The sequence below is a fragment of the Acinonyx jubatus genome, chromosome C2 (genome assembly GCF_027475565.1).
Source record: "Acinonyx jubatus isolate Ajub_Pintada_27869175 chromosome C2, VMU_Ajub_asm_v1.0, whole genome shotgun sequence".
NCBI lineage: Eukaryota > Metazoa > Chordata > Mammalia > Carnivora > Felidae > Acinonyx > Acinonyx jubatus.
The window spans coordinates 1942905-1970773 of NC_069384.1; the positions used below are offsets into that span (position 1 = coordinate 1942905).

The 27869-nt window shown below is 49.2% G+C and overlaps 2 protein-coding genes across 5 annotated transcripts in view; one reads left to right on the forward strand and one right to left on the reverse strand.

The window, feature by feature from the left end:
• The window catches only part of TSPEAR (thrombospondin type laminin G domain and EAR repeats), a 155292-nt gene that overhangs the window by 52402 nt on the left and 75021 nt on the right, over positions 1-27869 (forward strand). The window lies entirely within an intron of this gene.
• Positions 101-27864, reverse strand: LOC128315085 (keratin-associated protein 10-7-like). Of its 4 annotated transcripts, XM_053220463.1 has the most exons (3): positions 26730-27864; positions 12102-12163; positions 101-533 (listed from the first exon to the last, which is right to left on the reverse strand). In XM_053220463.1, exons 1-3 carry the CDS (start codon positions 27800-27802, stop codon positions 391-393), a joined length of 1278 nt encoding a protein of 425 aa, XP_053076438.1. In that variant the 5' UTR covers positions 27803-27864; the 3' UTR covers positions 101-390. The 4 variants fall into 4 exon arrangements, with proteins under 4 accessions (XP_053076438.1, XP_053076436.1, XP_053076439.1 ...); XM_053220461.1 differs by lacking the exon at positions 26730-27864 and having other exon boundaries at positions 12102-13477; XM_053220464.1 differs by lacking the exons at positions 101-533; positions 26730-27864 and adding an exon at positions 12400-13477 and having other exon boundaries at positions 11713-12264.

Here is a 27869-nt window from a genome sequence, read left to right on the forward strand (position 1 = left end):
GGGCCCACAGGGGCCTGGCCTGTGGGGTTCCCAGAAGCCAGCACCAAGTGTCCACCGTCACCCTGACCCTAGTGTGTCCACAGAAAGACAGGAGGTCGGCACGAGTCAGAGGAGGCTTTATTAGGACTCAGAGGTGATGTCACTGCTGGGGTGGGGCCAGGTCTGCTGGGGGACAAGGAACACCCCAGAGCTCATGGGGCTGGTGCCGCTGGGTGCCCTTGTGCAACTGGGGTCAGGGCAGATGTGGTGAGCATCCCAGGTCCCTGAATAAGCGGCCAGGCCAGGAGGAGGGCTCTCCTTCCCCTGGCGCTTGTGCAAGCCACAGGGGGCACAGCTGGCTTGAGGTCAGCGTCCTGCCCGGAGAGGACCCTGGGTGATGTCTAGGAAGGCTCAGCAGCAGAACTGGCCCGAGGCAGGGCCACAGCAGGCAGGGCGGGGGCACACGGGGCGGCAGAGCAGGGACACGCAGGAGGCAGGGCGGCAGCAGCTGGACCGGCAGGAGGAGGCAGGGGCGCAGCAGGCGGGCCTGCACACGGGGCGGCAGAGCAGGGACACGCAGGAGGAGGGTCTACAGCAGGGGCTGGGCTGGCAGCATGAAGAGGTTGTGCAGGGGGAGTCCTCGCAGCACACAGGGGTGCAGGAGAAGAGCTTGCAGCAGACAGGGGTGCAGCAGGTGGGCCTGCACACGGGGCGGCAGAGCAAGGACATGCAGGAGGAGGGTCTGCAGCAGGGGCTGGGCTGGCAGCAGGAGGGGGCTGAGCAGGGGGAGTCCTCGCAGCACACAGGGGTGCAGCAGACGGGCTTACAGCACACAGGGGTGCAGCAGACGGGCTTGCAGCACACAGGGGTGCAGCAGACAGGCTTGCAGCACGCAGGGGTGCAGCAGACAGGCTTGCAGCACGCAGGGGTGCAGCAGACGGGCTTGCAGCACGCAGGGGTGCAGCAGTCTCCCTGGCAGGGGGAGGAGGGGCCGCACAGGAGGGTCAGGCAGGGGGCGGGGGCGCAGCACGGGGGCTCACAGCAGCTCTCTGGGCAGTCGTCCACCTGCCAGGAGGGGTCGGGGCAGGAGTCCGAGGCCCCGGGCAGGCAGACGCGGCTGTGATAGCTCAGGTCGCTGGAGCAGACGGACAGGGTGGACGCGGCCATGGCGGGGGCGGTGGGGCTGGAGGAGGGAGTGGGTGTGAGTGTGTGAGTGTGTGTGTGTGAGTGTGTGAGGGGCTCTGGCTGTCTGTTGGCTTTTATACCTCTCAGGTATATGTTGTCCCAGCCGACGGCTCACATGTCTCCTTCCTTGTTGGTGTTTTGGGCTGTGAGGACTGTCATTAGGGCCTATTCTGTTGTCGTGTCATGATCTTGCCTCAGCTTGTAAACCTAGGGCAGCGCTCGTCAGGGCTGGTTGTCCCTGGCATGAGCCTGGTTCCCCTGGGACACCTGCAGGGAAGGCATAGCCTCTCTGCGGCTGACTCCGCAGCTCCCACCTGGCCAGTCATGTGCCGGGGCCCCAGGTGACGGCTCTGGGCTCACGTGCTGTGTTCCTGTGGACCCAGCCTGGACCTGACCTGGAGCAGCTGGGCTGGCCCATGATTGGGAGAAAAGAGGACAGAGGTGCATGTTGTAGGGCACAGGCAATGTGGGACTGATCCTTCTGAGTGGGCTTATGAACTTCTGTGGTCCCAATGTCAGCCATGGCCAGCAAGGAGGGGGACGTCCTCAGACAGGACTGGACCTCCCTTCCCCAAGGAGGAGCTGGAATGTCCCAGGAGGCCTACACTCCCTAGGTCATTAGGAGGAGCAGATTCAGGGACTGACCTTTGGTTCCGAAATCTCGTTCTCCCGAGCCTGTGGTCAGTGGTCCTGGCAGAGGCAGGTCCCCGCTTGGGGCCTGAGGGTGGGGTGAGATTTAATCTGGAGGAGTGGGCGTGGAGCAAGGGTGATATGGGGACCGTCCATCCAGGACCCTCCATCATTGCTGTATTTCAAAATTCAAAGGGAATCTTTTTGGAATACAAATTAAGGATGTTGAACTATAAAAAATGTTGACAATGTGCCTGATGGATGAAGGTCAATGAAATTGATGAAGTCCTCACAATGAAAGCGGGAGAGGGTACGAAAGAGTCACGCACAACGTTCAAGACATTCAAATTTCCACTAAGCACATGGCAACTACTTGAGTTTAGTAATAATCAAATGTTCTCAAAGTAAAACAAAATGTCCTACCTGTGAGCTCAACAAGATTTACAACGTTGATCACTTCCAGTGCTGCTGAGTGTGGGGGCTCACTCCCAGAAGCCCCTAGCAGGCATGATTTTTACAAACAGAACCCATAATATATAAAACTTATGATCATATCCATTTTATTATTTTTTTTAAAAATTTTTAATGTTTTTTATTTTATTTTTGAGACAGAGAGAGACAGAGCATGAATGGGGGAGGGTCAGAGAGAGGGAGACACAGAATCCGAAACAGGCTCCAGGCTCTGAGCTGTCAGCACAGAGCCCGATGCGGGGCTAGAACTCACGGACCGCGGGATCACGACCTGAGCCTAAGTCGGCCGCTTAACCGACTGAGCCACCCAGGCGCCCCAGATTGTATCCATTTTAAAGTGCACAAGTCAGTGGCATTTACAGGAGTCACAATGTTGTGCAACCCCGACCACCCTCTACTTCCAGAACATTCTCATCAATCCAGAAGGAAATCCTGCACTATCTCGGAGCCCCCCTCCCAGCCCCCGTCAGTCACTAACCTGCTCTTGTCTCTATGGGTTTGCCCGTTCCACACATTCCACAAACAAGGAATCCCGCAGCATGTGGCCTCTTGTGTCTGGCTACTTTCACTGAAAATCATGTTCTCCAGGTTCGTCCGCATTGTAGCAGGTGTCCGTGCTCCGCTCCTGTTCATGGCTGAGTAATATTCCACCAAACAGGGAGACCACATTGTACTTACCTGTTCGCCAGTCAGTGGACATTTGGTTGTTTCCACCTCTTGGCTGTTGTGAAAAGTGATGCTGTGGACATTTTTGTGCAAGTTTTTGTTGGAATAGCTCTTTTTGGTTCTCTTGGGCATATATACCTAGCAGAGGGATTGCTGGGGCAGATGGTCACTCTGTGTCTACCTTTCAACGAACCGCCAGACCACTTTCCACTGCAGCCACGCCATTTTACATTCCCAGCAGTGAGGTGCGAGGCCCCAGTTCCTCCGTGGGCTCCCCAACACCGGTTCCATTGTGTTCGGCATGAAAAACATTGGAGCCATCCTAGTGGGCGTGAAGTGGCATCTTCTTGTGGTTTGGGCGCGCATTTCCGATGACCAATGACACGGGGCTTCCTTTTGAGTGCTTGTTGGCCATTTGAATATTTTCTGTGGAGAAATGTCTAGTGCTTTGCCCATTTTTAATTGGGTTATCTATCGTTTTATTGTAGAGTTATAGGAGTTTGTTATGTATTCTGGATATTAAACCCTTATCAGAATTATGATTTGCAAATATTTTCTCTCATTCTGTGGGCTGCCTTTCACTCTCTTGATAGTGTCCTTCAATGTACAAAACTTTAACTTTTGATGAAATCCAATCTATCTATGTGTTCATTTGTTTGGTGTCATAACCCGAAAAACCATTGCCAAATCTAAGGTCATGCAGATTTACCCCTGTGTTTCCTTCCAAGAGTTTCATGATGTCAGCTCTTATATTTAGGTCTTTGATGCTTGAGTTACTTTTTATATATGGTGTGAGGTAGGGTTCAACTTTATTCTTTTGCATGTGGATGTCCAGTTGTCCCAGCACCATTTGAAGAGACTATTCAAATGATACTGAACCCTTGTTGAAAATAAATTGACCATAGAAATCCATTTATTTCTAGACTTTCAATTTTATTCCCTTAACCTATATATGTAAATCATTATGCCAGTACCACTGTTTTGATTACCGTAGCTTTGTGGTAAGTTTTATTTCTCCTTTCTAATTCGGATATATTTTATCTTGTTTTCTTACTGAATTGTTCTGGCTAGAACTTCCAGTAGTATTGAATAGAAGTGGTGAAAGTGGGTCTCCTTGCCTGCTCCTGGCTTAGGGGAAGGCTTTCAGTCTTTTGCCATGGTGGCTGATGTTTGCTGTGCGTTTTTCATCTGCCCTCTTATTATTTTGAGGAAGTTATTTTCTCACAGTCTGTTGAGGGTTTTATTATGAGAGGGTGTTGCCTTTTGTCAAATGCTTTTTCTGTATCAGTTGAGATGATCGACTAATGTCGTTTTGCTAATGTCGTGCATTACTCTGGTTTTCATGCGTTGCATCACTCTTGCGTTCCTGGGATAAACCCACTTGGTTATGGTGTATGATTCTCTTAAAATGCTGCCAGATTTTGTTTGATTGTATTTTGTGGAAGTTTTTAAAATCTTTATGTGTAAAGATTATTCATCTGTAGGTTTATTTTGTTGTCTTTGTCTGGCTTTGATATCAGGACCTCACAGAATGATTTAGAAAGTGTTCCCTCATTTTCTGTTTTTTGGAGGAATTTGAGAAAGTTTAGTGTTAATTGTTTTATAACTGTTTAGCACAACTCATCACGAAATCATCTGGTCCTGGGCTTTACTTGTAGGGGAGGTTTTCAATGACAGTGTTATCTTGTTACTTGTTTTATGTCTGTTCCAGTTTGTCTATTTCTTGTTAAGTCAGTTCACTCACTTGAGATTCAAAGATACAAATACATTGAAAAGAAAGGATGGAAAAAGATATTTCATGCAAATAGTAACCAAAAGAGAGCTGGATGGCTATAATAAAATAAGACAAAATATACTTTCAGTCAAATATTGTTGTAAGAGACAAAAGGACATCAATATTGATAGGGGCACCTGGGTGGCTCAGTCGGTTAAGCATCCAACTTCAGCTCTGGTCATGATCTCTCAGTTCATGGGTTCAAGCCCCACATTGGGCTGTGTGCTGGCAGCTTGGAGCCTGGATCCTGCTTCAGATTTTGTGTCTCCCTCTCTCTCTGCCCCTCCCCAGCTTATACTCTGTCTCTGTTTCTCAAAAATAAATAAAGCATTAAAAAATATTGATAAAAGTGTCAATATATCAAGAAAATATGACAATTATAAACACATATTCACCCAGTAGCAGGCCCCTAAAATATACGAAGCAAAAATTACAGAATTGAAGAAATAGTTTCAGGTCTACAACAATAGTTGGAGACTTCAATAAGTCATATCCACTAATAAAAAAATGACATAATAGAACAACTAGATCAAAGATCAATAATGAAACAAAGGCTATAAACCAACTAAATCCATGGCATATACAAGACATTTAACTCAACAACAGCAGAACGCGTGTTCTTCTCAAGTGCTCATGGAACATTTTCCAGATTAGACCATATGTTAGGACACAGAAAAAATCTTAGTAAATTTTAAAAGACTGAAATCATACAAAGCATCTTCTCTGACCACAGTGGAAAGAAACCAATAACAGAAGAAAGATAGGAAAATTCACAAATATATGGAAATTAAACAACACACAGTGAAACAATTAATGGGTCAAAGAAGAAATCACAGGAGAAGTTAGAACGTACCTTGGGATGAAAACACAATGAACCGGTACTTACAGGATGCAGCAAAAACAGTGCTCAGAGGCAGATTCATAGCCATCAACACTTAATTTAAAAAGAAGAAGCATTTAAATCCATAACCTGACTTTACATCTTAAGGAACTAGAAAAAGAAGAGCAGACTAAACCCAAAGATGGCAGAGGAAGGAAACAAAGCACAGATTAATGAAAGAGAGGGGTAGGAAAACCACAGAAAGAATCCATGAACCCAAAAGTCGGTTCTTTGAAAAGAGCAACAGAATGAACAAACCTTTAGTTAGACTAAGAAAAAAAGAGAGAAGACTCAGATTAAAGAAAAATGGGGACATCACTGCTGACCTTACAAAAAGATAGAAGAGTATTGTGAACCACTGGACACCAAGGAATTAGATGCAACACACAAACCCTTATAAACACACACACTACCCAGTCCGACACCCTTGCTAGAGTTCTTCATCCCTAACTATGTCTCCAAGTTTAGTGCCCTTTTATTTCTGCCCAAACGGTCATTTCTTGTGGGGCAGATATAGCCACTAATAATGAGCTCTTTTAACTTTCATTTACCTGGAAGTGTCTTAATCTGTCCTTCATTTGGAAAGCGTATGTCTAACATGGACTTCTTGGTTGGTGGTCTTTTCAGGACTTTAAACACATCATCCCACTGCCGCCTCGCCTCGCATTTCTGACGAGGAATTGGCTACTATTATTCCCACTTGCTGCTTTTAAGATTCTCTTTGCCTTTGCCTTTGGATAGTTTGGTGATAATGCATCTTGGTGTGGATGTCTCTGAATTTATTCTACTTGGAGTCTTTTGAGCTTCCTGTATGTGTAGCTTCCTATGTTTCTTTAAATTTGGGAACGTTTTGGCCATTATTTCTTCAGAATTTTTCCTGCTCCTTTCTCTCTCTTCTTTCTTTTGGAGATTCCTGTCAAGTGTATGTTGGTCTACTTGAAGGTGTCCCCACAGATCTTGTAGTCTCTGTTCATTTATCTTTATTCCTTTTCCCCATCTACTTCTTGTACAGGAGTATTTCAACTGGACTGTCTTCATATTTACTAATCCTTTCTTCTCCTGATCACATGTGTAACTGAGCCCTGCTGGTGAAGCTATCGGTTCAGTTATTGTGACTCATTCAGTGACCCTAGAATTTCTTTTTGGTTCCTTTTTATACTTCTGTCTCTTTATTGACATTCTCAGTTTGATGAACATTATTCTCTTGGTTTCTCTTAGTTCTTTGTCCACGGTTTTCTTGAACTCCTAGAGTATATTAAGAGTTTATTTAAAGGCTTTGTTGGAAAAGTTCAGTCCCTGGGCTTTTTCAGGGACATTTTCTGCTAGTTGCTTTTTTCCCCTGTGAATGAGCCATCCTTTCTTCCTTCTTTGCACACTTCATGGTTTTTGTTGAAAACCAGAGATTTCCAATATTATAATGTAATCATTCCAGATATCAGATTCTCTCCTTCCCTATAGTTTGTTGTTGCTGATTATTGTGACCTGTGATTATGTTTTGTTTAGTGAACCTTCTAAACCATTTTGTAACAACTATACTCTTTGTCAGGTGTGGTTGCTGTTCCATTAGCTTAGTGGTCAGATAGTGGTTTGGCAGAGAGTTCCTTGAACACCTGGAACCAAACAGTATTTGTGTCCAGTCTTTGTGGCTGGGCTCTGCTTGTGTGTTGGGCCATGCCCACAACCCTGGGCTGGGCGTTTACAGCTCTTCACCTCCACTTCCTGCCTTTCAGAGCGGGATGTGCAGCCAGCAGTGAGTGCGTGGGGCCTTCTCAGGTCCTTTCTGAGCACGGGCCCCTCGTGGGCATGGGTGGGGTCTTCTGGACTCGCGGCCATCTGTAGAAGCATTGAAAGCCCTATTCCCCCAAGAATTTCATTCCCCAGGCTTTCTGTCCTCGGTGTTTTGGGGTGTCTTCTGTTTGCCACAACTGATACCCTTTCCCCAGGCGGCAAGGGGTTAAGTTGACAGACACTCTGTGTAGCTGCTTCTCTGCCTTGAAAGAGTTCCGAGTTAGGAGAAAGAAAGCCAAGCCTTTGGTGTGGGCGCCTCCAGAGGCCACTGCACAGACAACCACCCTTCTGGTAGAACAGGGGAATGGGCCTGCTCTCTCCCTCCAGCACCAGGCCCCTCACCGGGACCAAGTCCACCAGGCTGCAGTCGCTTTTGTGGTGATGAAGCATTCCCTTGGTTGTTGTAAACCAGATGATTCAGATGAAATTGACTTCCACAGCTTTGCCAGTTTTTTCAGTGTCTGGGGCTGGGGAGCGGGCCCTTAGAGTTCTCTATTCCCGGTCTTTTCTGACATCACTCTCAGTAGGCACACTTTTCAAAAGTCCTTTTGAGGGCACTTGTTGACATCTCTCAGGATTTAAAATTGGCAAACGCTCTGACCTGGAAGTCACTTTGGAATTTAGGTGTGAAAACGCACGCCAGTGCACACAGGCAAGTGGTGAAGACCTCACAGTGCGCTGTTTGTAATAATCAAAAGGAGAGAGACTTTAGATGCCTGTTCTCCTGCAAAAATAACAGACTCTTTTGAGAGAGAGAGAGAGAGAGCAGGAGAGAGGGGCAGAGGCAGAGAGAGAATCCCAAGCAGTCTCCACTCTCAGTGTGGAGCCTGACGTGGGGCTTGATCCCACAGCCCTGAGATCATGACCTGAGTGGAAATCCAGAGTCGGATGCCCAACCGACTGAGCCCCCGAGGCGCCCCTGTTTCTGCATAAATAAAATGGCATATCCACACTTTGGGAGGCTATATGTCTAGGCAAAAAGGAACAGTGAGAAGGCATTATTCTTTATCAAGTTGGCAAAGATAGAAGAACGTGGGCTCCCCCCTCCCCTGTGGGACAGCCCACACCTGTGCCCACCCCCTGTAGGATGGAGCTGCTTCTACCCACGGGGGGTGGTGGTGTCTTTGTTCCCAGCCCAGGTGGTGCCCACAGATTTCCCCAAGAGCAAATCTTCACACCTGTGATGGTGGCCGGACAGCAGAGCGATGGCCCGAGGTAGACACGGCTGCCGAGTGTCACGTGCGAGAGCCCCCGGCCCCCCAGAGGTGGCGATCTAAGCCCCAGAGAAGAGTGGCAGAGGCCCTTGGGCGCTGGCTGATGGTCACGTGCCTCCCCTGAGCCCCCATTCCCAGATGAGCTGTGGGTCTCTTCGTCAGCAGAACAGCCACAGGACACAGAGGGAGAGGGTGTCAGACATGTGAGGATTCGCTGGGGGTTATTCTTCAGACGGGGAGTTGCATGGCCTGCCTGACCCTGGGGTTGTGTGGGGCTGAGGCAGTCAGCTCCTCGCCTGTCAGGCCCCGAATGCCCAGGAGGGTCCGTGGTGTCTGCCTTTCAGGGCATCCTGGGGACACTTTGGGGGCATTTTCTGGGGGGGCTGCAGGTGTGGCTGGCTCAGGCCTGGAAGGAGTTCACGATGATGGATTCACTGACTGCGAAAGGGAAAGGCTGGCGTGGCTTCTTCCTGAGTCGAGGGTGGCCTTGGGGGTCAGCAGTAAGCAGGGTCCTGCAGGTGACGGCTTAAGTGAGATGGGCAGGACCCTGAGGGGAAGCTCATGGGCGCGTGGCCGGCTGGGCTGCAGGAGCTCCCACGACCCCGGGGGAGAGGGCGGCGAGCAGGGACACAGCCCAAGGTCTTGGGGGGAGCTGGCTGGCAGCCTGTGGAGCTGCTGGTGTGGCACGTGGGGGCTGGGGGCTGGAGGGAGGTCAGCGTGGAGGTCGGGGCCGGTCTGGAGGCCCCTTCCTTGGGCAGCCCTTAAATGGCATCATGGCAGCCAGCCACACGGGTGCCTCTCTGCTGTGTTTTCCCAACTTTGTCCCGGGAGCATCTCTCTGTGGGACGCTCCTCTGGCTGTTATGAATATGTCTGCTTGGAGACCGGTTCTCCAAGTAGGAGAGCTCTTCTGGCTTTGGATAGAAGCTGCAGGCTTCTAGAGCGTTCTGTGCCTACTACGTGGAGAGCCTTAGCCACGGCTCAGGGGGTGGGTCAGAAACTGCCCTCAGCACTACCTTCGGGCCTGGCCCCAGTTCCAGGGGACCCTGCTCAGCTCCCCTCCAGCTGTCTCAACCCCCTGCCTCCGGGGTGAGGGATCCCGGGGCCAGTAGCAGTGTCTGGCCAGAGCCAGTGACCCCCTTCTAGAGCATGCTCACTTCAGTGCCAACCCCCCAGATGCCCACCCAGGTGTCCCCAGGCCTGCCAAGGGCACACATGGGTCCTTCCATGGTGTGCCCAGGGTGCACTCCCCAAGGCCCCAGGGGCCCGAGGGCTGGTGGACGGGGCTTGTGAGGAGCAGTGCGGGGCTGGGAAGAGGAGGGCAAGGGTGCGTTTGCACCCTCACCCAGGGCCCTGACCCTGAGTGTGAGAGCAGTCTGGTCTGTTTTGGGCTGTTGGGCATATGCTTCTCAGTCCCCCTCTGCCAGCGGGGCCCCCGACACCCTGTTTAGCCTGTAGCCTTCTGGTACCTTCCCAGCCACCATGACCACTCTTTGTCTCAGGACTGTCCCAGCTGCAGCACAAAGCACATGACAGAGGCCACCTGGTGGTCGGTGGGGACAGCCACCCCTGCTCAGGTGTGGGCCAGGCTTGGACCCGCCGTGGCAGCCAGGAACTGCCCCATGGGCAAAGACTGGCAGGTGCCCTCGGGTGATCGGAGAGCGGGCCCTATGACAGCCGGTGGCAGGGTGGCTCTTTGGGTGTGCACCATCCACGCCACTTGGCCACTTGGGCCATGTCACTCAGACCCAGAATCCCATGTCTCCCGTGACGTGTAAACGTGCAGACAAACATCATCCTGGGGCCAAGAGACGCTTCTGTCACAGAAAAGGAGTTCTGCCGCAGGGCAAAGTTCACGTCTACGAAGTTCTCCCCCAAAGGCAGCAGCCGGAGCACCGCCTGGACGGGGCTGGTCATCCTGTGTGTGGCCTCAGCTTCCTCATCGTGAGGGGCGTGAAGAGGCCTGAGAGCAGGGACCACAGTGAGATTAGCTCCCGAGGCCTCCTGGTGCCTACAGCTGTGAGGCCCAGAGAAGGGCTGGGCCGGGCCACTGCTTCTTGTGAATACACCACGGAATGGCAGGTGGGCTCAGAGCGTTCAAGACTGTGCGCCTTACGGAAGCAACAGGAGAGCCCAGAGGGCCCGGGCAGGAGACGCATACCAGACGGGATCAGCAAACTGGGGCATGGGAGTTTATTAGCACACCTGCAAGGGGTCTACACGGCTGGATGGACGGAGGCAAGGGGCCTGAGCCAGAAGCACAAGACCCTGGTTTGTGTGGACAGATACTGGAAGGGTCTTCACCAGCTGGGCTGGCACGGCTCCAGAGACTGGAGAGAAGCCCGCAGAATCGCAGGTCACGTGTGCAAACCACTCAGGACAAGTGTTCCTAGGGTGGGGGCAGGGGCTGGGGCAGGACGATCCCGGCCACCGTGGTGGGTGACCTCACTACATATCCCCGCCCTTGTCAGCAGGTGCCCTCATGTGCGGCCAATGTCACCCTGACATCAGAGTGGACTGTCACCTACAGCACTCGGTACATCGTGGCCTGACGGGGCCCTCAGTTCACAGGAGGGCCCTGCACCATGACTCCGTGTCCCTCATAGCCCCCCGGGCGGAGCCTAGCCTACCAGATGGTGGCCCCAGAGTCTGGCCCGGGACCACCTGGGGGCCCTGCCACCCACCCTCATACTTTGTTTCAAACCTAGTCGATTTCTTTGAGAGGTTGGAGCACCGTCTGCCCCTCTCCATCACCTTTCTGCTAAATGGGTAGATCCCGCGGGAGGACCACAGGGCGACCCCAGGCCCGTAGAGGCTGTGAGCCTGGAGCCCCCAGGCCTGCTTGTCTGGGCCCGGTTTGCCCGGATGGGGCAGTGGGTGGAAACGGGCCAGGCCACGACCCGTGTACAGGGGACCAGCCTGGGAAGCCCTGGGCACTGGGCCCACCGGCACGGAGCTTCCTGGGCCAGGGCGTGAGTCCCACCCGTGGCCCTGCCCACAGGAGTTAGGCCCGCCTCTGGGACTGCTCAGTCCCTCGTTCCTAGAAATGTTTGTGGCTGGAGGAGACCGTGTCTGGGTAAAACCCTGGGGTCCCCGCACCCTGAGGGTCAGATGGAAGGAAGCAGATCAGCTGGCGAAGTGAGTTTATTGGGGTACCCAAGGAGGTACTGACAGGTTAGGAGTCGAGGTCAAGTGACCTGAGCAGAGAAGGGGGGAGGGAAGGACAGGTGACCCAGAACAGGTGCAGGTGCCTCCTGGGAGCAGAAGTCCCGGGAAGCCACGGGGTCAGCGTTCCTGGGAGGCAGGAGGTCAAGGTCAGGTCAGGAGAGTGGACACATGGGGGACCCCGTCCTGGGTGGGGGCAGCCACCTAACACAGGTCAGGACTGACTGAGGGGTGGCCGGGAGGACCACAGTCACCAGGTGGGACCTGAGCCCAGCTGGCCCTGGGGGGACGTGCCCATCAGCAGCAGGACTGGCCTGAGGCGGGGCCGCAGCAGGCAGGGTTGGGGCACGCGGGGCGGCAGAGCAGGGACACGCAGGAGGCCGGGCGGCAGCAGCTGGGCCGGCAGGGGGAGGCAGGGGTGCAGCAGGAGGAGGCAGGGGCACAGCAGGCGGGCCTGCACACGGGGCGGCAGAGCAGGGACACGCAGGAGGAGGGTCTGCAGCAGGGGCTGGGCTGGCAGCAGGAGGGGGGTGAGCAGGGGGAGTCCTCGCAGCAGACATGGGTGCAGCAGACGGGCTTGCAGCACACAGGGGTGCAGCAGATGGGCTTGCAGCAGACAGGGGTGCAGCAGGTGGGCTTGCAGCAGACAGGGGTGCAGCAGGTGGGCCTGCACACGGGGCGGCAGAGCAAGGACACGCAGGAGGAGGGTCTGCAGCAGGGGCTGGGCTGGCAGCAGGAGGGGGCTGAGCAGGGGGAGTCCTCGCAGCACACAGGGGTGCAGCAGACGGGCTTGCAGCACACAGGGGTGCAGCAGGAGGGCCTGCACATGAGGCGGCAGAGCAGGGACACGCAGGAGAGTCTGCAGCAGGGGCTGGGCTGGCAGCAGGAGGGGGCTGAGCAGGGGGAGTCCTCGCAGCAGACAGGGGTACAGCAGGGCTTGCAGCACGCAGGGGTACAGCAGTCTCCCTGGCAGGGGGAGGAGGTGCAGCAGGACGGCTGGCAGCATGAAGAGGTTGTGCAGGGGGAGTCCTCGCAGCAGACAGGGGTGCAGCAGACGGGCTTGCAGCAGACAGGGGTGCAGCAGACGGGCTTGCAGCAGACAGGGGTGCAGCAGACGGGCTTACAGCACACAGGGGTGCAGCAGACGGGCTTGCAGCAGACAGGGGTGCAGCAGACGGGCTTGCAGCACGCAGGGGTGCAGCAGATGGGCTTGCAGCGCGCAGGGGTGCGGCAGTCTCCCTGGCAGGGGGAGGAGGTGCAACAGGACGGCTGGCAGCATGAAGAGGTTGTGCAGGGGGAGTCCTCGCAGCACACAGGGGTGCAGCACACGGGCTTGCAGCACACAGGGGTGCAGCAGACGGGCTTGCAGCACACAGGGGTGCAGCAGACGGGCTTGCAGCACGCAGGGGTGCAGCAGACGGGCTTGCAGCACGCAGGGGTGCAGCAGTCTCCCTGGCAGGGGGAGGAGGGGCCGCACAGGAGGGTCAGGCAGGGGGCGGGGGCGCAGCACGGGGGCTCGCAGCAGCTCTCTGGGCAGTCGTCCACCTGCCAGGAGGGGTCGGGGCAGGAGTCCGAGGATCCGGGCAGGCAGACGCGGCTGCCGTAGCTCAGGTCGCTGGAGCAGACGGACAGGGTGGACGCGGCAATAACACAAGTCCTAGAGCAGCAGGGGTCAGCCATGCTGGAGTTTTGTGCTGGGAGCCGAGCTGGACGGGGGTGTGTGTGGCAGGTGCGAGGGCGAGGTGCTCCGGGCCAAGGGCTTTTATATCCCTCCCTGGGGTGCTGTGCGTCGCCGGAGTCTCGACCGGACTTCCTTTTCCTTGTTATTGCCGGCGTGTTTGCTGACAGTGCTGACTGGTTTACCTCCTGCGAGGTGTTTGCGGCACCATCTCCAAGACCCTGAGTGTGTCTGGTGGTGGCTGGTGGCTCGTGTCCAGAAAGCAAAGCCTGGGATGCAGAGTTTCCGTTGGCTGAGAGGCCGGTGGTTGGGTGTGTCCACTCCATTTTCGCCTGTGTGCCTTTGGTGTGAATTCCGGTCTCTGCAGGTGCTCCGCACGTGGCCCAGACCCTCCTCGCTCTACGAGGCTGTGTTGGCCGGAGGGGTGTCCCCTTGCCGGCTCCACCTGCAGACTCTGGCAGGTGCGCCCAGCCCTGCCGAGTGCGTGTGACTTCCATGGTCCGTTCCAGACCCTGTTCTTAATTCCCTGCTTATCTCACAGCTACCAAACCATGTGCGTTATTCTGTTCTCTCCCGAGTTTGCAGTTTCATTATTTTCTTTTAATTTTTGACTTTTTTCCAGTTTTTATGTTTATCACCTGGTGCTCATCCCAAGTGCCCTCCTTGATCCCCATCACCTGTTTCCCCCATCCCCCCACCCACCTCCCCTCTGGTGACCGTCAGTTAGTTCTCTGTAGTTAAGAGTCTGTTTCTTGGTTTGCCTCTCTCTCTTTTCTCCCCTTTACTCGTTTGTTTTAGTTTTTAAATTCCGCATGTGAGTAAAGCCATATGGTATTTGTCTTTGACTAATTTTACTTAGCATAATACTCTCTAGTTCCATCCATGTCTTTATAAGATTTCAGTCTTTTCAAAGGCTGAGTAATATTCCGTTATATGCATATATCTATCTGTCTATCTCTGTATCTACACACACACACACACACACACACACACACACACCCCTTCTTGATCAGTCGATGGACGTTTGGGCTCTTTCCAAAATTTGCTGTTTTAAGTAATGCTGCTATAAACATTGGGGTGCACATATCCCTTTGAATTAGTATTTTTATATCCTTTGGATAAGTATCTAACAATGCAACAGCTGGATCGTAGGGTAGTTCTATTTTTAACTTTTTGAGGAACCTCCACACTGTTTTTCAGAGTGGCTACACCAGTTTGCATTGCCACCAACAATGCAAAAGAGATCCTCTTCCTCCGCATCCTCACCAACATCTGTTGTTGCCTGAGTTGTTAATGTGAGCCATTCTGACAGGTATAAGGTGGTATCTCATTGTGGTTTTGATTTACATTTCCCTGATGATGAGTGATGTGAGCATTTTTTCATGTGTCGGTTGGCCATCTGGATGTCTTCTTTGGAGAAGTGTCTGTTCATGTCTTTTGCCCATTTCTTCACTGGATTATTTGTTTTTTGGGTGTTGAGTTTGAGAAGTTCTTTATAGATTTTGGATACTAACCCTTTATCAGATATATGATTTGCAAATACCTTCTCCTATTCTGTAGGTTGCCTTTTAGTTTTGTTGGTTGTTTCCTTTTCTCTGCAGAAGCTTTTTATTTTGATATAGTCCCAGGAGTTAGTTTAGTTTTGCTTTTGTTTCCCCTGCCTTGGGGAATAAATATAGAAAAATGTTGTTATGGTGGATGTAAGAACAATCACTGCCTGTGTTCTCTTCCAGGATTTTTATGGTTTCAGGTCTCATATTTAGGTCTTTATTTTGAGTTAATTTTTGTGCATGGTGTAAGAAAGTGGTCTGGTTTCATTCTTTTGCACATTGTCGTCCGATTTTCCCAACACCATTTGTTGAAGAGACTGTCTTTTTCCCTTTGGATATCCTCCCTTGTTTTGTCGAAGATTAATTAACCATATAACTCTAGGTTTATTTCCGGAATTTTCTATTCTGTCCTATTGATCTATTTGTCCATTTTTGTGCCAGTACCATACTCTCTTGATGACTACAGCTTTGTAATATAACTTGAACTCTAGAATTATTATGCCTCCAGCTTCGCTTTGCTTTTTCAAGGTTGCTTTGGCTATTCAGGATCTTTTGTGGTTCCATACAAATTTTAGGACTGTTTGTTCTAGTTCTGTGAAAAATGCTGTTGGTATTCTGATAAGGATTTCATTACATGTGTAGATTGTTTTGGGTAGTATAGACACTTTAACAGTATTTGGTTTTTCAATCCATGAGCATGGAATCTCTTTCCATTTCTTTGTGTCCTCTTCAGTTCCTTTCATCAGTGTTCTGTAGTTTTCAGAGTGCAGATCTTTACCTCTTTGGTTAGGTTTATTCTTAGGTATCTTATTATTTTTGGTTCAATTGTAAATGGGATTTTTTTCTTAATTTCTCTGTCGACTTCTTCATTATCGGTGTGTAGAAATGCAACAGATTTCTGTACATTGATTTTGTATCCTGTGACTTTACTGAATTTATTTATCAGCTCTAGCAGTTTTTTGGTAGAGTGTTTCGGGTTTCTTATCTATAGTATCATGTCATCTGCAAACGGTGAAAGTTTGACTTTCTTCTTACTCACTTGGATGCCTTTGTTGTTGCTGTCTGTTGCTAAGACTTCTAGTACTATGTTGAATACAGTGGTGGGAGTGGACATCCCTGTCTTGTTTCAGACCTTAGGGAAAAGGCTGTCAGGATGATGTTAGCTGTGAGGTTTTTATATATTGCCTTTGTTTTATTGAGGTATGTTTCCTCTAAATCTACTTTGTTGAGGTTTTTTTTTTTATCATGAATGGATGTTGTACTTTGTCACATGTTTTTTCTGCATCTATTGAAATGATCATATGGTTCTTATCTTGCTTTTATTAATGTGGTATATCACATCAATTGCTTTGCAAATATTGAACCATTCTTTATATTGAATAAATCCCAATTGATTGTGGTGAATAAGTCTTTTTAAAGTATTGTTGGATTCAGTTTGCTAATATTTTGTTGAGGATTTTGCATCTGTGTTAATCAGGGACATTGGCCTGTAGTTTTGTGTGTGTGTGTATGTGTGTGTGTGTGTGTGTGATTTCTTTATGTGGTTTTGGTATCAGGGTAATGCTGGCCTCATAGAATGAATTTGGAAGTTTTTCTTCCTTTACTAGTTTTTGGAATAGTTTGAGAAGAATAGGTACTAACTCTCCTTTAGATGTTTGATAGAATTCCCCTGTGAAGCCATCTGGCCCTGGACATTTTTTTGTTGTTGGGATTTTCTTGATTATGGATTCAAATTCTTTGCTGGTAATTGGTCCGTTCAAATTTTCTATTTCTTGCTGTTTCAGTTTTGGTAGGTTATGTTTCTAGGAATTTATCCTTCTCGGTTGTTAATTTGTTGGTGTATAGTTTTTTATAATGTTCTCTTATGATTATTTGTATATCTGTGGGGTTTATTGTTATTTCTTTTCTCTCATTTGTAATTTTTTTGGGTGTCCTTTCTCTTTTTGTCTTGATTATTCTGGCTAGAGGTTTATAAATTTTATTGATTTTTTTTTTCAAATAACTAGCTCTTGGTTTCATTGATCTGTTTTACTGTTTGTTTTGTTGTTGTTTGTTTGTTTTAGTTTCTATATCATTAATTTCTGCTCTGATCTTTATTATTTCCCATCTTCTTTTCGTTTTAGGCTTTATTTGCTGTTCCGTTTTTAGATCCTTGAGGTGTAATGTTAGATTGTATATTTGAGTCTTTTCTTGCTTCTTGAGGTAGAGCTGTATTGCTATAGACGTCTTTCTTAGAACTGCCTTTGCTGCATCCCAAAGGTTTTGGACCCACTTGTTTTCATTTTCACTTGTTTCTATGTATTTTTTAAAAATTTCTTTAATGTTCTGGTTGACCCATTCATTCTTTAGTAGGATGTTCCCTAACCTCCATGTATTCGTGTTCTTTCCAGAGTTTTTCTTGTGGTTGACTTCAAGTTTCATAGTGTTGTGGTCAGAAAAGGTGCATGGTATGACTCCAGTCTCTTTAGATTTGTTGAGGCTTAATTTTGACCTGATATATGATTTATTCTGTAGAATGTTCCATGTGCCCTTGAAAAGAATGTGTATTCTGCTGCTTTAGAATGGAATGTTCTGAATATAGCTGTTAAGTCCAGCGTGTCATTCAAAGCCACTGTTCCTTGTTGATTTTCTGCTTAGATGATCTGTCCATTGTTGTAAGTGGGGTGTTAAAGCCCTTTACTATTATTGTATTTTTATAAATTAGTTTCTTTGTGTTTGTTATTAACAAATTAGTTTCTTTGTGTTTATATATTTGGGTGCTTCTCTGTTGGGTGTGTAAGTGTTTACAGTTGTTATATCTTCTTGTTGGATTGTCCCCTTTATTATTATATTGTGTCCTTCTTTGCCTCCTGCTACAATCTTTGTTTTTAAATCTAGTTTGTCCTATATAAGTGTGGCTACTCCAGCTTTCTTTTGACCTCCATTTATATGATAAATGTTTCTCCATCTCCTCACTTTCAATTAGCAGGTGTCTTTAGGTCTAAAATGAGCCTCCTGTAGGCAGAATATAGATGGGTCTTGTTTTTTTTTTTAATCTATTCTGTCACCCTCTGTATTTTGATTGAAGAGTTTAGTCCATTTACATTCAAAGTAATTAATTGATAGATATGTATTTATTGCCATTTTATTGTTTTGTGGTTGTCTCTGAAGATTTTCTCTGATCCCTTTTTGTCTTTCATGGTTGAGACTTGCTGGTTTTCTTTAGTGATGTATTTGGAATTCTCTTTATTCTTTGCATATTTATTAGTAGGTTTTGACATATGGTTACCATTAGGTTTGTATATAACCTCTTCTGCATATAGCAGTTCATCTTAAGTTGATGTTCATTTAATTTTGAACCCATTCTTCTTCTTCTTCTTCTTGTTCTTGTTCTTGTTCTTCTTCTTCTAATTTTTGAGAGAGAGAGAGAGAGAGAGAGAGAGAGAGTCTGTGAGTGAGGAAAGGGCAGAGAGGGAAGGAGAGAAAGAATCCCAGGCAGACTCCATGCTGTCAGCGCAGAGCCCAGTGTAGGGCTCAATCTCATGAACCATGAGATCATGACCTGAGCCAAAATCAAGAGTCAGATGCTTAACTGACTAAGCCACCCAGACACCCCATGAACCCATTCTTTACTCCTCCCCATATTTTAGGTATATGTTGTTATATTTTACATCCTTTTATTTTGTGAGTTCCTGCACTGACTTTTTATAGAAATATTCATTTTTTTACAGAAACATTCATTTCTTACCTTCATCCTGCCACTTTTGGTCATTCTTTCCACTCAAATAATCCTCATTAGTATTTCTTGCAGGGCTGGTTTAGTGGTCGTGAACTCCTTTCATTTTTGTTTGTCTGGGAAACTCTTTATATCTCCTTCTATTCTGAATATTAGCCTTGCTGGATAGAGTATTCTTGGCTGAAATTCCCCCCTTCAGCACTTTGAATATACCATGCACCTCCCTTCTGGCCTGGAAAGTTTCTGCTGGAAAATCTCCTGCTCGCCTTAGATGTTTTCCCTTTTAATATAATTCTTCTTTTATCTTGCTGCTTCTCATATTTGTTCTTTATCACTGTATTTTGCAATTTTAAATACAATATGTCTTGGTGTGGATCTGCTTTTGTGGATTTTGTTGGCGGTTCTCTGTGCCTCCTGCATCTAGATATCTGTTTCCTTTCCCAGACTAGAGAAGTTTTCAGTTATTATTTCTCTGCCTTCTTTTCTCTCTCTTCTTCTTCTGGGATCCATATAATATAAATTTTATTACATTTTGTTATATTTCATGGATTCACTGATTTCCCTAAGTCTATTTTCATGTTCCATAATTCTTTTTTTTTTTTTCCTCTTTATTCACCTTCGTTGCTTTCCATTACTCTGTCTTCTAGGTCATTGACTCATTCCTCTGCTTCTTCCAACCTGCTGTTCATCCTATCCAGCATGTTTGTCATTTCATTTGTTGAAACTTTTATCTCTGCTCTTATACTTTATCTCTGTGTTAATGGTCTCACTGATGTCCTCCACTCTTTTCTCAAGTCCAGTGAGTATCCTTACGATCATTGCTTTAAATTCTCCATCAGGCATGTTACTGATATCTATTCCTCTTAAATCTCTTGCCGTGCCTTGTCCTGTTCTTTCATTTGGGACAAATTCCTCTGCCTTCTATTTTGCCTAAGTCTGTGTGCCTGCTTCTGTGTGTTAGGAGTCACTCTCCTGTTCTTAAAGGTAATCGCCTTATGAGGAAGAGGACCATTAGGGCCCCTAATGTAGTGTTCCCTGTTCCCCAGAATCTGATGCTTCCAGGAATGTCTCTGGTGTGTTCTGTGTGTACTCTGCTGTTATGTCCTGGCCACTTTATCTTTCAAGCCAGTCATCTCTAGGCTCTCTTTGCCTGTTGTGGGAAGTGTTTGGTCCCTGGCCTGAATGTGGCACATTTTAACGAGTTGTGCTCTGGCCTGCTTGTGAAATGAGACCTGTTGCCACCACCACCGGAACCAAGGTCTTGCAAAACTCCTGTGTTGGGAAGTGCAGTGTGAGCAGGGGTTTGGGCTGGTCTTCTAGGGGAGGGGAAATGTCATGCTGGGACTGTGGTGAGCATGACTGGGAAGGGTGGCTCTTCTGGAACACGGGGGAATGAGGCTTGGTGTAAGCAAGGTAGATAGCCAGTGTCAGCACTGGGCTGGTTCCTGCAGGTGGCCCTGTGCTTTTGATGGAGGTTGTAGGAGGGAGATGGCATTGGCCAGTTCCTTTGTTCACAGAGAAGTCTCTCCGTGAATGCTGCCTCTCTTGGATATGCTTCTAGATGAGCGAATAATATCCCCACTGTGTGCCCCCAGGTGCTCTTCAGATTGCTGTTTCCATGCTGTATGTCTGTGGACTGTTTGCCTGTCTTTTCTCCAAGAGCAGCCCAGTGTCCTCTGCGCTGTCCCAGAGACAAGCACACTGATCTTTCAAACTCCAGGCTCTAAGCCCCACTGGTTGTAAGAATTCAGGAAACTTGGGCCCTTTCACTTTCTAAGCCACTTGCAGTGGGGCTTTGTTTCCCCCGTGTGCTTCCCTGTGTGTTAGTCTGTCTCTCCCCCTTCTCCACGACCACTGTTCCTTTCCCACTGCAATGGCCATGATCTGTGTCTCTTTCAAGCCACATCTCTGCACATCCTACCTTCTTTGATGTGACCTTTTGTCCCCCATTAGTTGTGGGGTTTGTTCTGCAGTCTTCAGATCAATTTCTGGGGTATTTAGGATGACTTGATGGTTATCTAGTTGTATTCATGGGACAAGGCCAGCCTGGGGTCCTCCTACTCCACTACCATCTTCCCCCCTTCTTGAGTCTTCAGTTTTAGATACGATGTGAGTTTCTGTTGTGGAGGAAGGCACTTTCTCATATTTTCCACCAGGCCCATAAAAAGTTCCTTTTCCTAGAAGGCAGCAAAAGTTGGTCAAATCGGTGTCAAATCTGTATCATTTTAACCAGGGTGTATTGCTCATAGCCAGGTCTGTGTACTAGAGCCAGACTTAATTTCCTCATTTGTACATGTTTTGCTTTTGCTTGTGTTTTTCTGTTCTTAGAGTTAACAATTGCTTCTTATGTTTATTTGCTTATTTCTTTGTGTACCTATCATTAAATCATCCCCAAGTCCTCTGACTAATGTATCCCCAAGGTCCACTCAAGAAGGTTGAACATATTGGGTAGTCTGCCAGCTCCATTTATTTTGTGGAAACATCTCTCCAAGAACTCTTTCTATTTGTGGGCTGTTGTCTGCTGTCTATTCCCTCAGCTGCACGTGTGTTCAGGTGTCATCCAGGGATCTCCCCTCACCATTGTCTTTGGATTTTCCTCCATATCTCTCCTACCATGAATCTCTTATTTCCTGAATGTGGTGTTCTTTTCTTTCTGGATTTATGCCTTTATTTTGAGGAAGCACACCCTCTGGTAGCTTTCTGAAAATGGGTGCATGGGAGATAAATTTGTGAGCATGACATAACTAAAAATTATTTTATTTATTCTCCACTTATTCTTGATTAATAATTTAGCTGGGTATAGTCCTCTGGATTGGAAAGGCTTTCCCTTAGAATATTTTTTTTATGTATATTTATTTTTGAGAGAGAGAGGCAGAATGAGAGAGGGGAGGGGCAGAGAGAGAGGGAGACACAGAATCCAAAGCAGGCTCCAGGCTCCAGGCTATCAGCACAGAGCTTGATGTGGGGTTTGAACTCAAGAATTGCGAGATCATGGCCTGAACCAAAGATGGACGCCTAACCAACTGAGCCACCAAGGCGCCCTTCCCTTACAATATTTTGTTGAAGACAGAATGTTTCCAGAATCCCAAGTGTTCCCTTGTGCTGTTTCTCCATTAACCCACCTCCTCCAAGGAGTCGCTATTCCACCTTATCTCTGCCTGGATTGGTTTCGCCTCTTCTGCCTACTCTTTGGTTTATGGCTCCTTTTGTTCAACACAGTGTCTGTGATAAGCATCCATGTTGCTGCAGATTCAGTAGTTCATTCTTTTTTTGCTGTGCCATAAAAGTTGTTACGTTAAACCTGCTATGTGTTATTGATTCGCTCTCTTTCCCAGTGATGGAGTTTTGGATTGTTTCCAGAATTTGGCTAATATTAATAATGCTGCTATAAAAATTCCTGTGCATTTTGTTTTTGGTGGACATATCTGTCAATATCTCTTTAATGAGATTCCATGAGTGGGATTTCCAGATCAAATGTTAGGCACAGGTGCAGTTGAGCAGATATATTTTTTTGTCCAATGGCTTTCTAAAAATATTTACATTCCCACGGACCAATCTTACGACTTCTAGTCACTCTGAATCTTTTATAAAAGAGGTATTGTCAATCTTTTAAAATTTTTACCCATTTTGGAAAGGGTGTAGGGATACCACATCATTACATTAATTTGCATTCCCTGATGAGTAAAGCCGCTCTTTAAACATTTGGATGTCTTTTCTTGTGAGGTGCCAGTTCAAGTCATTTGCTTGTCTTTTTGTTAAAAGTAAGATTATTTGCATTTCTCATTGGCTTATAAAAATTTATTATATATTCCAAATATGAGTTAGTTGTATGTATGCAGTGGTGTGTGGTAAATGTTTAATAATTGGCTCTCTATAAAACAAAACAAAACAAAACAAAACAAAACAAAACAAAACAAAACGAGCCTTGATTTGTTGCATGTCCCTGCTTCTGTGCTGTAAACACACCACAGCTACCACCATGATGTTCTGAGCACAGACCTGGGAAGAGCTGATACACGTGTGCTTCAGCACTCCATTGGATATGAGCATTACACAGGACTCTTCCTAGAGGGGGTTTCATTTCCTCATCCTCTTGGTGGGGTCCTTTTAAAAGAGTCAACTTCAGGGGCACCTGCGTGGCTCACGATCTCACAGTTCGTGGGTTCGAGCCCCGCGTCGGGCTCTGTGCTGACAGCTGGGAGCCTGGAGCCTGCTTCCGATTCTGTGTCTCCCTCTCTCTCTGCCCCTCCCCCGCTCACACTCTGTGTTTCTCTCTCTCAAAAATAAATAAACATTAAAAAAATTTAAATAGAGAAGTTAACTTTATTGAGGTTTGATTACATACTGGGATGTGTATCCATCTAAAGTTTCCATTTGTTGAGTTTTGGGAAAATCTGCCCCTGCATGCCCACTGCCATGAGCAAGATAGAGAACTTTTCCATCATCCCCCAAATTTCTCATGTGTTCTTAATCCCACCTCCTTTTAGCCTTGACCTGGGAAATTCCAGATCTCCTTCCCATCTAGGTTAGTTTTGTCTTCTCTACAGTTGCACATAAATTAAATTACATTACACCAACTCTTTGGGTTTGACTTCCTCCCCTGAGTATATTGAGATGTATAAACATGTATGTGATTGCCTTCTTTCTGTGCTGAGTAGCATTCCATTGTGTGGATATAACACAATTTGTTTATCCACTCAGCTGTTGATGCACATATGGCTAGTATGAACATTCGTGAGCAATTCTTCATGTGGACTTGTGTTATCTTTGCTCTTGGGTAAACAGCCAGGGGTGGAATGTCTGGGCCACATGGTTGGCATATGATTAAGAGACTGCCAAACCTGTTCCAAAGTGACTGTACCCGTCCACGTTCCCACAGGCGCATGCGTATGCTCTGGTTCTTCCACATCCTCCCTGACACTCGGGGTAGTTAGACTTTCTGACGTGCGGCGTAGACTACCCCGAGTTAGTCTAGTTAGTTAGGCGTCCTAATGGATGTGTTGTGGTTCATGGTGTCCTTTGACGAATAGGAGTTCCTAATTTTAATGAAGTCCAACACAGTGATTCTCTCCTTTTATGTTTAGTGTTTTTTTAATGTACTATTTCCAGTCTTTGCCTACCACACATGGTGAAGATATTCTCCTGTGTGTCCTTCTGGACCTCCACTATTTCACCTTCCACATGAAGCCCTAAGATTCCTGCCTCCCCTCCATTAATTGTGTGTGTGGTGTGAGGTAAAAGGCAGTTTGTTTTGCTCATACGGAGAGCCGGTGGGCCAGTCTCACCACTACCCTGCTGAACCGCAGTGACATCCTGATTGGGGATCAAGTGGCACTGGGGGTGAGGGTCGTTACCGGGCCCCTGGGAGACCCCTTGGTCTGTAAGTCTGATCCACATCTGGATCTTGTGCTTTGTGTGACAGATAGTGTCGCCCTGTCCTTTCAAATTCTCCTATGATCCCTATCTTTTCAAGTGTCTTAGCTTTCCTGACACTGATTTCAGGAATGATCTTTTCCTAGACAGTTATCCCCTTTGCCTAAAAAGTTTGATTGTGTTGACTTAAAGATGTATATTTTTCTATAATTTCACATTTTCTCCATCGCCTGTCGTGTGCCTGTTTTCATATTCAATACCCATTATCTCTCTTTCAGGTTTCCAACATTTTTAATCTCTTATAGACCTTTTAAAAACACTCCGTTTTCTTGATTAGATCTACTATTGCTTTTTCTGTTTTTAATTCATTAATTTTATTAATTTGTTTCTTTTTTTTCCTTTGGAAGTTTTTTTTTTTAACTTTCTGAATTGAAATCTTACTTATTGTAAACTTTGCTTATTTTCTGCTGTATGTCCTTAAGGATTTGATTGCCCCCTGAATCCTGCTTCACTCAAACCCCCAGGCTCTGAGATGTAGGGCTTGGCTTCCTTTATGTCCTGGGAACTTGAAATTGCGTTTCTGTTTCCTTTCCAGTTTGGGAAAGCAACTTTAAATTTTCCCAATGAAACTTCTATTTATTGCTCTAAGTTTGTCTTACTGAATCTGGCTCAGGAATTGGTCTATGTAACATGTCTTTACTTTTCTGGCTAGTATTTTGACTATAAAATATTTCAAAAAGCATAGAAAATAATATAATAGACATCCACGTACCTAGGAATTAACAGAAATCTTCACCTCTTGCCATACTTACAGAATATTCCAGATGCCGTCAACACCCTCATGTGCCCACCCCACTCCCTCCCTTGGGGTAGCCAGCCCCTGTGTGGAGGCTGGCGTTCACACCCCCCCCCCACACACCTTTGTAGTTTTAGTAGAGTTGTTTACAGTCGTGAAGACAAGATACTCCTCTGTGCTTTTAACCTTCCGATGTGTGCTCTTCTGCACGGATCGGTTGCAACGCGATTCTTGTTCTCACTCCATGTTATGTTTTTGAGACCCATTCACGTCGATGTGTTTCTCCGGTTCAGTCCTTTTAACCGCTACATGCACTTCCTTTGTGTGCACACGCGCACTCTAGCTGTCCATTCTCCCGCCGAGGAGTGCCCGCTGGTTTTTAACATTGACGCTTTTTGAGCTCCGTGAAATAACCCACGTGGGGGTCAGGTGCAGCCCATGAGGTCTTCTCCAGGAGAGCCACCTTGGGGTGTGCATGGACTCGGCCTCTCCGGGTTGTTACCACTTTGCCCCGAAACAGGAGGACTGTCGCCGGCAGCACTGAACAGAGAGCCATGCTTGTTGTCAGACTTGGACATTTCCGCCAATCTGACGGGGGGGGGTCCCCAGGATTTGGTGATTTGCCGGGGGACCTCGCAGGACTCAGCACACACAGCACAAAGGCGCACGGGGAAAAGTCGAGGGGCACCAGGCACACGTTTCCAGAGCCCCTCCCAGTGGAGTCATACAGGATGCACTTCACTCCCCAGCTAGGAGCTGTGACAACACATGTGATGTGTCACCCCCCACTCCCGCCCCCACCCAGGGACCCATCAGAGATCACGGTTTCTATCAGGGCCCGGTCACGTGGGCACCCTCTGCCTGGCTCGTACCCAAATTCCAGACCCCCAGGCAGAGCAGGTATTCAGCACAAGCCATAGTATTTGCACAGTGTACGCCCATTGGGGCCCTCCTATCACCTGGTGGGAACCCCAAAATCCACATTCCCAGACAACAGCCAAGGGCTCATGCTGTGAGCAGGCCTAAGGGCGGCCGTGCCGGGCCTGCGGTGCTAACTCCCAACTACACAGGGCCCGTGGCATCCATCCTTCTGGAGTGTGGGGGCTGGAGACAGTCTGGGTCCAGGGAAGTCGCCCCGAAAGGTGGCTCTTCCCCGGGGTGGATCACTCAGCCCTTATGTCCTTGACACTGTGCTCTGTTTTGGACACACACGTAGCCAGAGGCACCGCCTCGACCGCCGAAGGCCAGGAACATGCGGGCCTGGGGAAAACCACAGGCCGCGCTCGTGGGGAATGTCAGGCAGGGGTCTTTGTTGGAAAGCACAGAAAGGCATCCTGGTTAAGTTAATAAAGAAAAGAATTTATTGGAGGAACCGATAGCTCGTGGGACGATAAAGAAACCAGCTCGGGAGTCAGTGGGGGAGCAGGGGCCACACAGGGTCCAGGGGTGACGCTGTGGATACTGTATCTTCTCTCCCTCCACTCCACATACGGTCCGAAGGCTGCGGGAGGCCCGGCTGGGGTCACTGCCAACCCAGGCTGAGGAGGCAGGGCACGCTGATTTGGGAAGTCAGCACTTGAGCAAACGAGTGAGCTGTTTGTAGGAGGACAGGTGCAAAATGGGGTTGGTGACCGGTGTCCACTGCAGGGACCCAGGAAAGGGGACCTGACACCTGTCTCGGTGCTTTGTAAAGAACCCACAGTGTGTGGAGGAGCTCTCGAGATTCAGGATGCCCTTAAAAAGATCGCTCAGCGGCAACACTCCTGGCCCGAGGCAGGGGTGCAGCAGGCAGGGCGGGGGCACACAGGGCGGCAGAGCAGGGACACGCAGGAGGCCGGGCGGCAGCAGCTGGGCTGGCAGGGGGAGGCAGGGGCGCAGCAGGCAGGGCGGGGGCACACGGGGCGGCAGAGCAGGGATACACTGGAAGAGGGTCTGCAGCAGGGGCTGGGCTGGCAGCAGGAGGAGGCTGAGCAGGGGGAGTCCTCGCAGCACACAGGGGTGCAGCAGACGGGCTTGCAGCAGACAGGGGTGCAGCAGGTGGGCCTGCACACGGGGCGGCAGAGCAGGGACACGCAGGAGGAGGGTCTGCAGCAGGGGCTGGGCTGGCAGCAGGAGGGGGCTGAGCAGGGGGAGTCCTCGCAGCACACAGGGGTGCAGCACACGGGCTTGCAGCAGACAGGGGTGCAGCAGACGGGCTTGCAGCACGCAGGGGTGCAGCAGTCTTCCTGGCAGGGGGAGGAGGTGCAGCAGGCGGGCTGGCAGCATGAAGAGGTTGTGCAGGGGGAGTCCTCGCAGCACACAGGGGTGCAGGAGAAGAGCTTGCAGCAGACAGGGGTGCAGCAGACGGGCTTGCACACGGGGCGGCAGAGCAAGGACACGCAGGAGGAGGGTCTGCAGCAGGGGCTGGGCTGGCAGCAGGAGGGGGCTGAGCAGGGGGAGTCCTCGCAGCACACAGGGCTGCAGCAGACGGGCTTACAGCACACAGGGGTGCAGCAGACGGGCTTGCAGCACACAGGGGTGCAGCAGACAGGCTTGCAGCACGCAGGGGTGCAGCAGACGGGCTTGCAGCACGCAGGGGTGCAGCAGTCTCCCTGGCAGGGGGAGGAGGTGCAACAGGACGGCTGGCAGCATGAAGAGGTTGTGCAGGGGGAGTCCTCACAGCACACAGGGGTGCAGCAGACAGGCTTGCAGCACGCAGGGGTGCAGCAGACGGGCTTGCAGCACGCAGGGGTGCAGCAGTCTCCCTGGCAGGGGGAGGAGGGGCCGCACAGGAGGGTCAGGCAGGGGGCGGGGGCGCAGCACGGGGGCTCGCAGCAGCTCTCTGGGCAGTCGTCCACCTGCCAGGAGGGGTCGGGGCAGGAGTCCGAGGATCCGGGCAGGCAGACGCGGCTGCCGTAGCTCAGGTCGCTGGAGCAGACGGACAGGGTGGACGCGGCCATGGCGGGGGCGGTGGGGCTGGAGGAGGGAGTGGGTGTGTGTGTGGAGTGTGTGTGTGTGAGGGTGTGA